General features: G+C 38.8%; 1 protein-coding gene across 6 annotated transcripts in view; it reads right to left on the bottom strand.

Annotated features, from left to right (window-relative positions):
* FAM149B1 (family with sequence similarity 149 member B1) overlaps positions 1–13,933 on the bottom strand; it is a 31,696-nt gene extending 17,763 nt beyond the window's left edge. For 2 of the 6 annotated variants that reach the window (XM_021006003.2, XM_021006006.2), the window contains exons 1-5: positions 13,752–13,932; positions 11,424–11,528; positions 8,638–8,767; positions 5,335–5,477; positions 5,068–5,184 (exon numbers count right to left, since the gene is read on the bottom strand). In XM_021006003.2, the coding sequence (XP_020861662.1) occupies positions 5,068–5,184; positions 5,335–5,477; positions 8,638–8,767; positions 11,424–11,528; positions 13,752–13,798 (542 nt within the window). In that variant the 5' untranslated portion in view covers positions 13,799–13,932. Of the gene's footprint in view, positions 1–5,067; positions 5,185–5,334; positions 5,478–8,637; positions 8,768–11,423; positions 11,529–13,288 lie in introns of those variants that run through there. The other 4 variants (XM_021006007.2, XM_021006013.2, XM_021006005.2 and 1 more) reach the window with 4 other exon arrangements.
* Between the last annotated feature and the right edge of the window lie 9 nt (positions 13,934–13,942).

The raw sequence follows: 13,942 nt of genomic DNA, 5'->3' as shown, positions 1-13,942 counted from the left end.
CTTTCTTGACTATCCTGACTCATGATCTCTTCTCTCTTTCCTCCGAGTTACTGCTACATTTATTATTCATACCCTTCATTTGACATTTATGATAACTGATGTTGTTTTAATGTCTTTTTTCAAACTAATTTTAAACATAAGGATTTCAGCTACTTTATATAAAAATAATTTAAAACTATTTCTATCACTCAAATTTTTTAAATCTTTGTTAGTGATTTACATGAGGCAGCTAGGTGACACTGGGGATACAGTGCTGGGCCTGAAATCAGGAAGACTCATCTATCTGAGTTTAAATCTGGCCTCCGACACTCACTAGTTGTGTAACCTTGGACAAGTCAATTACCCCTGTTTGCCTCAGTTCCTCATCTGTAAAATGGCCTGGAGAAGGAAATGGCAAACCATTCTATCTTTGCCAAGAAAACCCCAAATGGGGTCATGAAGAGTTGGACACCACTGAAAATGACTGAACAACAAAAAATAAACATGTTTATTGGGCTTCTAAGCCTTTCACAGCTTGTCCCAAACATACTTTCCAATCTCATTACTCCTTCCTGAATTCTACAATCCAGGCAAATAGACCTAGTTGTTCTCTATACAGAACACTTCATCTCCCCCACCTCTGTGTGTCAGCACCAGCTGTCTCCTATTCCTAGAATGTACTGCCTCCTTGGCTCTGCCTTAGAATCTGTTTCCTTCAAAATTCTGCTCAAGAGCCACCTTCTACATGAAGTCTTTCGCACTTCCCTTAGCTGCTAGTGCAAGCCTAGCTCCTCAACTAGCTTGTATTCATTTCTCTTGTATTTATGTCCATGTTCCCTCACCTGGTGGAATATAAGCTCCTTGAGGGCAGGGATTGTTTCCATTCTGTCTTTATATCCTCAGTACCTAGCACAATTCCTGACACATGGTAGGTGCTTAGTAAGTAAACTGGAGATGTTTTGAGAAGGCCAAACTCTGGCAACTAGATGAAAAGATCTGTAAAATCTCTTCAAATTCTACAAACCTGTAATCCTATGAATGTGGTGGTTTCAGTGGCCCTGACGATGGAAACAAACTGCTAAAGACATGCTGGGAAATCTTTCTCTTTTCATGTTTATTTGTCATCCTCTTTTCAGTTACATTTAGAATGCTCTCAGGATGATCTGGCTTAGCTGAGTCTCACACAAAGATTTTTTTTTTCCAGCAAGCTGATTTTCATCTCCAATGTTTTAAATTGTTTTGTGGATACTACACTAGTTGTAATCTTTTATCACCCTTCCCTATAATATTTTGTCTATGACTTTACATTCTTAACTGGTACTGGGTTGGGATTTCATAGGTTCTGCCTGGCAAGGAGACTGAGTGCTTGCTGGAAAAGCTTCCGAGCTCTTGTGGTGGGGGTGACTTCTGTCAATCAATTAAACTGCTCTTAAGAAAAAATGGAGGGCAGCTAGGTGGCACAGTGGATAGAGAACCAGCCCTGAAGTCAGAAGGACCTGAGTTCAAATCTGACCACAGACACTTGACACTTACTAGTTGTGTGACCCTTGGCAAGTCACTTAACCCCGATTGCCTCACCAAAAAGCAAAAAAAAAAAAAGTGATAATGAGAATCAATGTTTTGACCTTCCTCTATTTCATCAATAGCTTGTTTAAGTAGATTGGATTAGAATTGCACAAAAACTGCATTCTCATCTTTATCATTTAATTTGCTGTCAATTTTAACTTTTGCTCTATTTGTTAACCTGATCACACAGAGATGGCTGATTTTAAAATGATTCCCACACTGGTTAGTTGTCATTTCCTGTCTAAATATAGTCATTCCTTTCCTGTGCTGCTGTGTGATCTTCCCTATATTTAACACTTTTGGACACTTCTTGAAGAAAATATTAAGGCAGTACATATCTCACACTTCTGAGGAGTCTAGAAGCATCTGACCTCTATCATTTCTTGATCCTGAAACATATTTTCTAACATATTCTTTGCTATCCTCTCCTTCATCTGTTTTCACACTGAAGTGACTAGACCTTTTTGAAGAACCACTGGAGGATTTGAAAGGAAAGTTATTAGTTGAAAGGGCAGCTGATTGCTATGATTTGTGTAGCCAGGGTGAATTTTACACTCATCTCTGTTGGCCCAGTCAGACTCTTCCAAAATAGGGGCCTGTGAAAGCAAGCTATGTAATAGATCCACTGAGAAAAAGAATCTGATGCTGCCTAGCTAAGTAAACTAAGTTGGCTAAGCATTTAAAACCAAACCTTTCACAACCTGATTCCAACCTACCCTTCCAGATTTAGTAAACATTATTCACTGTCACTTCTCTTCAGTCCAGCCAAACTGACCTTCTTGCTGTTCCTCAACACATTCCACCTCATCTTAAAATCCCCAGCTTCCTTCAAAGCTCAGTTCAAATGCCACCTCCTAGAGGCTTTCCTGCCCACCTGAGCTTCACTCTCTAAATTACTTCATAGTATATGTTGTATATTGAGAGATATTTATAAAATGCTTTGCAAGCTTTAAATGCTATAGAAACTCTACGTATTACATTTATATGTACACATCTCCCCTGATATAGTGTATGGTCCTTGAAGGAAAGGATGGTTTAATTTTTGTGTTTGCATTCCCACTGCACTCCCACCCTAGGGCGAGGCATGTATTACCTGCTTAATAAATGCAGGTTGATCAATTGACTGCTAGTGAATGGGTATGCTGCCAAACAGGAAAGGAGACAAAAGCAGTTTCTGAAAATCTTCAACGATTACACATTCCTGCTTAACTGGTTTGTTTGCTGTTTCCTGTGTACAACAGTCCATCTTGGGCCTCCCCTGTGTACCATGCTACCCCTCCTCTTCTGCACCCTTTGGAATTACTAGTTCCCTTTAAGGCTCAGTGAAAGTACCACGTTCTACAAAGAGTTTTGCCTGACTCCAGGTGTACTTTCTCCCCATCTCTGTCTCACCAATTATTTAATATTTAGTCACCTGGATAGAGGTGAGTAAATATGTATTACTCACATGCATATATTTCCCTAAGTGGGATGTAATGCCTTGAGGCCAGGGACTACTTTGTTTTGGGGGCTTATGTTCAGCACCTAGCACAGTGCCTGGCACATAGTAAATGCTTGGTGAATTGGGATGATTAGAATGTAATAAAATGTAAGGGACAAAAGACAGCCAGCTTGAGCATTGACATCAAGGACACAGTAAAAGACTTTGAAGAAATCCTCCAGGGCACTGAGTAGGTTGTCCTGGAGGATTTGCAAAAGCATAAGAAAAGAATCACATAGGATATGAAGGTGCAGTTGGGCTGGAGAAAGAATAGTCACACCAATGAGATCCAGCAAAATACTGAAACAAATTAGAAACTTTCTTAAAAAAATGACGTCAATTTATGGTGTTACTAAAAAGTAATATACACTTGTTCCTCCATATCGCTGAAAACAATGGATTTTATGATTTTTGTTTACTTTTGCAAGTCTGATTGGTATCCCTTAAATTTTTAATCATCATTCTTTTCATTACCGATAGTATTTTTATTTATTACCTTTTAAAAATGTTTTATTATAAAATTAACATGCAACAAATATTAGTAAGTAATTAAACCAAATCCCTAAAATTTAACTATTTACATGTTCAAAAAATGTGATCACAACCCATATACCTCTACTAAAGTCCTACTATGATGCCTCTTCATGGCCTAGGAGTGACCTGCATCCTTGAAGGCTATGTATGTGGAACAGAATGTCTGGCAGGCCTTACTAAAAGTCTGGTGACAGCCTGTATATTTGTCATCGAAGGACCACCAAGACTGGTGAGGCTCATCACTATGTTTGGCTACAGGGTGATGAACTTTTTAGCCACAATAACTTTGAAAGACTGTCTACTAACTTTATCGGGGGGGGGTGGTATTTGCATAGGCAAAGGAAATACTCATGGAGGAAATTACTGATCTCTGAAGTAGTATATGTTAACCTTGCTTTGCCTCATTTCTTATTGGTCTATCCTCCTATATTCAGTGGTCTTTATATCTGTTGTTTCTGCAGCACCATTATATCTCAACATTAAAAAGCAAGGATATAGAAAACAATTGCTGATAAGAATTATCATCTGCAGTGGCAGAAGAAATGTTGTTCAACCATCCACTGGACATAGAGTGTGTTTTCAGTTTTTCACAATTACGTATAAAGCAGCTATGAATATTTTTGTGCAAATATGGCCTTTTTTCTTGCTAATAACAGCTTTAGGATACAGTATGTGCAACTGAATTGGTGGCTCAAAGGATATGATTAGATTAGGGATTCTCATTATACATTACTATGTTGCTCCATTTGCCCCATTCTACAGTTCCAATGACAATGTGAAAAATTACCAGTTTTCTCAACATTGCTAGCACTGAATGGTATCAACTTTTTGCTGTTTTTGTCAATTTCATCACCTGGGATACTAAGAAATTAAGTGATTTGCCCCTGAATCACACAGTCAGAACATCAGATACGGCTCTTTAACCCAGAGCTTGCTGATTTGATTCGTATGCCATGGCAGGCAATGCTCTAAGACTGCAAGTTGCAAAGCAGGTGCTGACTGGCCCCCTACCCAGAAGAAATCATAGATTTCGTGCAAAAAGAAATCCCCTTTTTTACTGCCTCTTTACCTAAGCATCCTCTACCATCACATTTATAGCTACCAAAACGCAGTTCCTCATTTTCTTATGTCTGGATATTTATAATACTTAACAGGCTGAGGCTACTTTTGACCAGTGGGTACTTCAGCCAGAAAATTCCTTAAAATTAAGGTTTAAGATTCTTTACAACAAATTAATGGTTTCTTTGAAAGTATCCAAAAACCTAATTTAACATAATTGTTGTTATGTAAACACCAATCTCTGCATAACAAAAATGGCTTTTTTATAGATGATGCCAGTTCACACACACAGTCTTTCATAGAAAAATTCTAGTACAACTAACCAATCTGGACAATGCTACGAGGTTCACTGTAATGAGACTCAGAGACTTGACCTTTGCTACTTAATAATAGATGATAGGGAGAAGTATCTTCCTGCTTCAGCACAAGGAAAAAGCTCTTCTACTTACACAGTGGACTCTGTTTCTTGGTTCAATGTCATTTCATGTGAGGCTGAAGCAACTGACGGAGACCTAGGATACAATCCATAACCTTCACAGGGAGTGACTATCTGCTTTCCCAGAATCCTTCAGATTAAAGAAACAGATGAAATAATTCACTCAAGGTTACATAATCAGTAATACCACCAAGGTATCAAAATACAAGCATTTTTGTTAAAATACTTTTCTGTTTTTAAGATCAAATGTCTATCAGATTCTGCTCCTTCCCCTTAATACCTGAGGTGAGGAAAAGTGGACGTCCACTGTTGGCACTCTTCTTGCAGACCCTTTGTAAGGATGCTCGACTTTTGTTCATATAAAAGCTCATCAATGACTGTGAACATCAACTGAACTTTTTCGGTGGCATTTCGGTCAAGTTCCTAAAAATAAATATTCAGAAAAAATCATTTCCAGATAGGCTTGAGATCTGTTAAAGTCATAAAAAAATCATTTAAATATTTGTTCAATCCGAAAAACTACCAAGTTTCCACAGGAGATAAGTTAAATTATTGGAAAGTTTCAGCATATACATAAATTACTCAAATGACTTCTATTGTTGTAAACATAATTTATACTGAAGTCTTTCTTAATTTCACTGAGTGAAGAATTACACCAGGATGTGGAAAAAAACCCTAAGACTTATCCACATTTCAAATTTTAGCCCTCAGATGGAAATAAGCACAAGGGAAAAAACATTAATTCTACCTACTCCTCTGCCACACATATAGAAAACTTTTGCTGTTCGGACATTTTCAGTCATGTTTAATTCTTTGTGACCCCATTTGGGGTTTTCTTGGCAAAGATACTGGAGTGATTTGCTATTTCCTTTTAGAGGCCATTTTACAGATAAGGAAAGTGAAGCAAACAGGGTGAAGTGACTTGCCTAGGGTCACACAGTTAGTACATGTCTGAGGCTAGATTTGAATTCAGAAGAGTTTTCTTGACTAGAGACCCAGTGGCCTGCCCACCTCCATCACCCAGTTGCCCATACAGAAAACTACAACTCTTCAAATTGAAATTTTATTAAAGTTTATGCACTATGCTAGAGGAAGATAAAATATACCAGAGGAAGATAAAAGAAAGAATATAACCCCTGCTGGGGGTGAATGAGATGATTTACTGAATGATGGAGAGAGGCATAACTATTCAAATTTTACTTTACTGTTATTTTCTTTGCCATAGAGGATGATCTTTGGAAAGTATAAGAATAAAATTAATTAACAGGGAGATGAAATCCAAGATAAGTGAAAAAATAATAATTGATCAGCTATTTGCCCTCGATGTATTCAAATGACCAATTCTGAATAAATGACATCCCAGGGTATTAAAAGAACTGCTGGTGGTGACCACTGAGTTACTGTTCATTATATCTGACCAATTATAAAGAGCTGGAGGGCTGTTGCAGGACCAGAAAAGAGCAAGTGATACCCCAATTTTTTTTAAAAGGGAAGAGGGCACAGTCTGAAGCTTCCAAGTCCATTAGTCTGGCTTTGGTTCCTGGCAAAATTCTACAATGCATTGTTAAAGATGTGGTTTGTTAGCATCTAGAAAAAGATGACCACTAAGAGCCAGCATGACTTCATTAAGAATAGGTAATGCCTAATTTCCTTCTTGATAAACTTATTAATTAGCAGATGAAGGGAATATTGTATACCTGCTATAACTAGATTTCAGGTAGCATTTGACCAAGTTTCTCTTATTATCCTTCTCAATAAGATGAAGTGTTAGGGGCTAGATGACAGTATAGTTACTTAGATCTAGACCTCAAATAAAGCCATGAATAGATTACTATGTCCAGTGGAGTGAACCAGTGATCTGACCTCGGTTCTGAGTTAGTTAATACTTTTATCAATGATTCGGATAAAGGTATGTAGATGGCAAATTTACAGATAACACAAAGCTGGTCACATAAATAACATGTTGGATGAGATTCAGGATCCAAAAGTACCTAGACGGGCCAAACAACAGGCTAAATCTAATAACACATTTTAAAAGGACAAATATTGATATGATCCAATACTTGGGTTCAAAAACATCAACATTACAAGGATAAGATGGGGAGGGTAGGGTTAGATAGCAATTTGTCTGAAAAAGGTCTAGAGGTTTATTCCTCTCACTCAATGAGATTAAAAAAAAGCAAATGCCAGTCAAAAAAGTTTACATAATCACAGACTGGTTTTTGACTCAGCCTACATCTTGAGTATGGTATTCAGCTCTGGGCATAGGATTTAACATGCTGGAACACATTCAGAAGCAGGCAACCAAGATGGTGAGGGGAAAAATGAAACCCTTCAGGCTGAATTTGCCTTGATGAATAGAAGAAAACTGAACAAAGCAATAATGGCAACAGGAAGAAGAATCCATAGACACAGATTTTCTACTAATTTGCAGACCACAATGGGAGTACTATGGGGAGTACTATATGGGCACTATAACATGGAATAGACAACGATAAGCAAGAAAACATCCAAAGGAGGATAAAAAAAAGCAGTGAAGGGCCTTGAATACATATAATTTGAGGATTGTTGAAGGACTTGAGGGTTTTTAAACAGGACCAGGAAAAGAGACAATGCAAGGGCACATGACAGCTGTCTTTAAGAATCTCAAGGGCTGGGGCAGCTAGGTGGCACAGTGGATAGAGCACTGGCCCTAGAGTTAGGAGGATTTGAGTTCAAATCCAGACTCAGACATATAATACTTCCTCGCTGTGTGACTTTGGGCAAGTCACTTAACCCCAATTGCCTCACTTAAAAAAAAACAACTATATCTTGTTTGGTCTCCATGGCCACGTCCCCCCTTCTACTCTGTATATTAAGTTCATAAGTAGCCAGTACAATAAGATTGCAAACTGTCCCAAAGACCAAAGGAACATAAATTACAAATCTTATCATATAGCAACCAAAATTCACATCCTGATAACATGTGCTGAACCAGGGGATGCCACCTAGGTGCTGCTTGAGATCTCAAACCCCTGTTCCACCCCCCACCCCCAACCCCTCCATGGTCCATTGGGGCCACGCTGCCCAGGGCTCCCACCTCAGATCCACAGTTACAGGAATGATGTTCTGTCTCTCCTCCTCCCCTCCTTTCCCCCATGCTGCCTACTTCCCTGTCCCCACACCATCTGCCTTTGTACCCCTTTTACTGCTTCTCTCTGTACCTTATTAAAGTATGACTGCAGCCCCACTCCCCACCCTCCTGCTGCCATCATGGGCTTTTCCAGCAAGTACCCAAAGAACTGGGAATACCTGCCCCTATTTCAAAATTTCATAAATTATCAATTCACCTTGAATCTGTGATTCATCTTCCATATTTATAAAAGGGTAATGCTAACTTCCTTAACTGACAGTAGATGAAAACTAAGGGTACTATGTGCTAAGCAGTATTACAAAATACTACTTTGTAAGCACAATCATATGATAATATATTTTAACATAGAAGAATCTGAAGAAATGTGGGAGGAAGGCTGGTAAATTCTGACTTTCAGCATTAGGTCCTACCCTCCAAATTATTCTACCAGACCGATTATATGTAACTCACACCATATCCCCAGGAGAAGTCTGAGCTGCCTTCAGTAGAGATCCCTGTACCCGTGTAACTCAGAAAGGCAGATGTGGAATTGCCAGTGTCAGCTGATGTAAAAGGCGATTCTTGTGTGACGTCAGATTCACTAAATCCACAATTTGAGAAGGAAAGGGGGAAAAAAAGGGAAAAATTCTCAAACATCTTTATGCTTTCGCAAAATAAACTATTCAGAAATTTGTATACAAATGTGCTCACAGATGTATAACAGGGAATTTCTAAAATCTACAATTTGCAAAGTTATAGAGCATTTTAGGGTGCCATGGCAACCAGCACTCAATATAACTATAATGTAACAATAATACATATGTAAGTGGAACTCAAATTAATATAAATAATGTTATTATTATTTTAATTTTCAAATATTATAAGTCTGCCGAAGCTCATCAGCTCTCTAAATAGTCTCACTTTTTTTTTAAACATCTGACATAAAACAATTTTATCATGAGTAAGTGAGAGCCTGGCGGAATAATACAAGAATTTAAAATACATTCTGGATAACGAACGATGTTTCAGAAAAACTATTCGGTGGCCTCTCTCAGATCACAGTCCCCTGGGTAATATTACTTAAAAATCTATTAACATTTGCAACGTGTACAAGCACCAAGTAACGGTGAAGTTTGATGGCACGAAAAACAGAGGTAAATAAAAAAAAATTAGATTTAGAAACAAGGCTTATTGGAAATAACACTGGACCCATATGTACAGAAATATTTATAGCAGTTTTTTTGTGGTGATAAAGAATTGGAAGCTGAGGGTATGCTCATCAATTGTGGAACGGCAGAACAAGTTAGAGTCTATGAATGTGATAGAATACTATTGTGCTATAAGAAATGATGAAAGGTAGTTTTGGAGAAATCTGAGAAGATTTATATGAACTGAAGCAGTTAAGTGAGCAGAACCAGTAGAACAATTTATACAGTTAACAGTATTATAAAGAAAACATCTTTAAAAGGCTTAGGATACACACAATGGCCAATCATGATTCTAGAGCACACAAGATGAAATGTGCTACCCTCTTCTGGATGGAGAGGTGAGGGAGTCAGAAAGAGACTGAGACATTTTGGGAGGCCATAGCCAATGTAAGAATTTGTTTTTGTTCAATTATACATGCTTATAAAAGGAGTTTTGCTTTTCTTGCTTTCTCATTGGAGTGGGGGGAGAGGCCAATTTCATTGAAAATTGAACAAATTGAAAAAAACATTTAATTAAAAAAATAAATTACTGAGAAAAAAAGGGGATGCAGAGTTTTATAGCCCTTGGGCACAGTTCCAAATTGCTCTCCAGAATGGCTGAATCAGTTCACAACTCCACCATTAATGTCCCAGTTTTCCCACATCCCTTTCAACATCCAACATTTTCCTTTTTTGTCGCATTAGCCAATCTGATAGGTATGAAGTGGTACCTCAGTGTTGCTTTAATTTGCATATGTCTAATCAATAGTGATTTAGAGCATTTTTGCACATGACTATAGAGCTTTGATTTCTTTCTCTGGGGGAAAAAAGTTATAGCATGTTTCTCTGATAAAGGCCCCATTTCTCAAATACATAGAGAATTGAATCAAATTTCTAAAAATACAAGTCATTCCCCAACTGATAAATGATCAAACGAATATGACCAGGCAGTTTTTAGACAAAGAACACTGAAGTTGGTGTCAAAAGATCCAAAATGACAAACACTGGAGGGGATGTGGGAAAATTAGCACACTGATGCACTGTTGGTGGGGTTGTGAACCAACCTAACCATTCTGGAAAATAATTTGGAACTATGCCCAAAAGGCTATGAAACTGCATATCCTTCGATCTAGCAATACCACTAATACATCTATATTCCAAATAGAGTTTAAAAAAAGGAAAAGAACCTATCTGTACCAAAACATTTACAGCAGCTTTTTTTTTTTTATGGTGGCAAAGAATTGGAAAATGAGGGAGTGTCCATCAATTGGGAAATGGCTGAACAACAAGTTGTAGCATGTGATTATGATGGATTATTGTGCTACAAGAAAGGATGAGCAGGACGGTTTCAGAAAAACCTGGGAAGACTTACATGAACTGATACAGGGTGAAACCAGCAGAACCAAGAGAAAAGTGTACAAAGTAACAGAAATGTTGTACGATGATCAGCTGTGAATGACTTAGCTATCTCAGCAATACAATGAACCAAGACACTTTCCAAAGACTTATGATGAAAAATGATGTCCACCTCCGGAGAAAGAAATGAGTCTGAGTGTAGATTAAAGCACACTTTTTCAACTTTATTATTTGTGTGTGTGTGTGTGCATTTTCTTTTGCAACATGGCTACTACGGAAATGTTCTGCATGACTACACATGCATAATCTATATCAAACTGCTTGCCTTCTCAACAAGATGGGTAAGGGAGGAGAAAGGGAGAGAATTGGGAACTCGAAAGTTTAAAAAATAAATGCCAAAAATTTTTGTTTACAAGTAATTGAGAAAAGAAAATGAAAACTAAATGTAAAAAAAAGGAAAGGCCATACCCTTATGTATACAGACTTTAAAAAAAGTGAACACAAGTTAGTTATAATAAACAATACAGTAAAACGCATATTTTTGTAAAAAAAAGGATTAAATGAGATGCCGTAATACATTTATACAAAGCACTCTGCAAGTATAAAGTATTATGTAAACTGTAAATATGTAATTTATTATGTTGCTAACTTCTAAACTTAACAAAACTGGCATCTGTAAAAGCTCTAAAAAAATGGTATACCTAACAATTTTACCTCTGGTAACTTGAGTCTTTTTCATGGCTGTCATTAGTAGGGGAAATTTCATCCAACTGCTCTGGAAGGGGACGATGATCAAGAGCATTTTTGACAATCCCTCTCCTACAAAGTGTAAAACAATACTATATTATTAGCTGTTTAAAAAAAAAGACATTTCTCAAGAATTTGATTATTTAAAGTTAATCATCCATTTATACATGAATGAATTTTGGGGTAAATTATGCTTGTGACTCCGTCTAAAAAGGGCTCACTCTAAATATCCCAAATGATCAAAACCTTGGCAGTTTAATATCAGATAGCTATCTAGCATGTTTCGAAGGATTATGCTATAAAATGTAATGGAGAATAACCAAAGAGGCTAAATTTGGTATCTGAAAGTCTCATGGGACTCCTTAGTCTCCAATGGTAGAGAAAAGCAAGCAAATTAAGACAATTAGCCCCTAAATCAGACAAAAGCACGTTGACAGTGCTTATAAAGTACCATCTTTTGTATATAAAGATCAAGCTACAGTAAGTAACTTGCTTTTAATTGTTTTTTCAGCAGTAAGGAATGAGTTTGCATCTAAACTCTTCTCAAAAAGTACCTCTTATGACAACATTATGAACTGAAAAACAGCTAGCCAGATTTTTAGGCACTGAATTCTTGGCTCTGAAACAGAGACTCTGCTTTTGCTAGTTTCATACTAAGTGGCACTCAGTGATTCACAACTGTACAGCATCACCAGGAAGATCCTGGTACCGGAAAGGTTGTTTTTTTGTGTCAGGGAGCAGCTTAGAATTATGGAAACTACTGCAGAATTGACCAAATGTACTGCAATCCTATCTTACTCTGTTCATGGGACCTACGTAACTTTATGCAGTGTCTATGCAAAACATATCTATCAATAGACTGCAGATTCATTTCAAGCATCTGGGCTACATGTGTGTATATAAAATCATTTCCTTAGTGTTTCCGTTCTTGACAGACCTTTCTCTTCCAAATGGCTGTTCATGAGTATTCTGGGGCTTGATATCACCAGTATTATGTCAGACACAAACAAGAGTACTTTGAGGACATTTGTATCTCTAGGGAATCCCTCTATAATCCTTTGGACTCTGTACAGTACATTTTCCATGACAGTGCAAAACACCTTTGCTTGCTGATCAGAGGTTCAATGAACAAATGTATCTTTTTAGTTGCATCTACTAAGGATCTTAACACATGCAAGATAGAAATCTTTTTGGAGAAGTATCAGCAAGGCTCTGCCTTACTCCAGCCAAGTCAAATGACTACTTTTTCTCTCCAGAATGTGAAGATGTGGTCCAGAAACACAATGGGTCTGAGTGAGTTACAGTATATTGTTATTAACAACTTTCTTCAAAAAAGTGGAGTAGACATCAAAGAAATGTATTTTTGTAAAAGGAAGTAGGGTCTAACAAGGAGCAAGAAAAGGTTAACAGAAGTCCAGCCCTGACATCTGTACTGATAGCCATGAAATGTTAAAAAGAAAAAACCTGGCCGTCCCACATGCCAGATTGTACTTCCTCCTTATTTCGACCTTAGTAGACTCCTTTTCAAATGCAAACATCATCTGCTGCATGAAACCTTTCTTGACTTTTCTCAACTGCTAGTTCCTTTGTGTACTTTTGTATTTATTAATTTTATATTTATGCTTTGTATATTTATCTAGGTGTTTGGCATTTACCCCCGTTAGAATGTAAGCTTCGTGCAACTATTTTATTTTTATTTATTTTATTCTTTGCTTTTGTGCTCCCAGGACCTCAAGACAATGTCTGCTGACTGATCAAAGTACCAAAATAAGCACTAAGTGCATTTTACAGGAATTGAACTCAAAACCCTTGTCTCATTAAAAGCAGCTGACCTCACCAGGCGACATGACCTCCCTCTACAATTAGCACGGTAACTTCTTTGCTTGGTTCATTTTCCAGTAGTTCCCAGACTTAAGAGGAATAAAGCTTCTTGGGCCTGCAATTCTGGTCTACTGGCTAAGGAGGGGAATCTCTATAGCCCCTCTCCGAAGCGGCCCGCATTCAAGCGCCCAGGAGAGACTATTTTGGAAGCAAAGGCAGCGCTGCCAAGGCCGCAGACGGCCGAGGGGCCCGCGAGCGTGGGCACAGCAAGGAGGGCTTCTCGGGGCATCCGGGGCTGCCTTGGAAGCCCGTGCACGGCCACACTTTGGGACCCCCTCGCAAGGAGGCGCGGCCGGGCTCCGCTCTCCTCCCCGCCCCGAGGGCGCATGCTCCGCTCTCAGCTCCGCTCTCAGCGCCGCCCGGGACCGCGGGCCCCGCTCCCACTCCGGGCCGCGCCGGCGGGAAGGCACTCACAGCTCCACGCTCTGCGGCGCCGACTTCCGGGTGTATCTGGAGATCATCTTCCTCCTCCTCCTCCTCGGCCGCCACCACGGAGGGGAATCCGGGGTGGGAGCTTCCGGGCCTGGCCCTCGCGTCGGCGCGAGCTCCGGCTCGGGCTCCGCCCCGGCTCCCTCCCGCCACTCTCAGGCCCCGTCCCGCCCCGT

Source organism: Phascolarctos cinereus, unplaced genomic scaffold, assembly GCF_003287225.1.
Source record: "Phascolarctos cinereus isolate Bilbo 61053 unplaced genomic scaffold, phaCin_HiC Scaffold_3;HRSCAF=262, whole genome shotgun sequence".
Lineage (NCBI taxonomy): Eukaryota > Metazoa > Chordata > Mammalia > Diprotodontia > Phascolarctidae > Phascolarctos > Phascolarctos cinereus.
The sequence above is the reverse complement of the archived record's forward strand: the minus strand, read 5'-3'. Positions and strand labels throughout refer to the sequence as shown.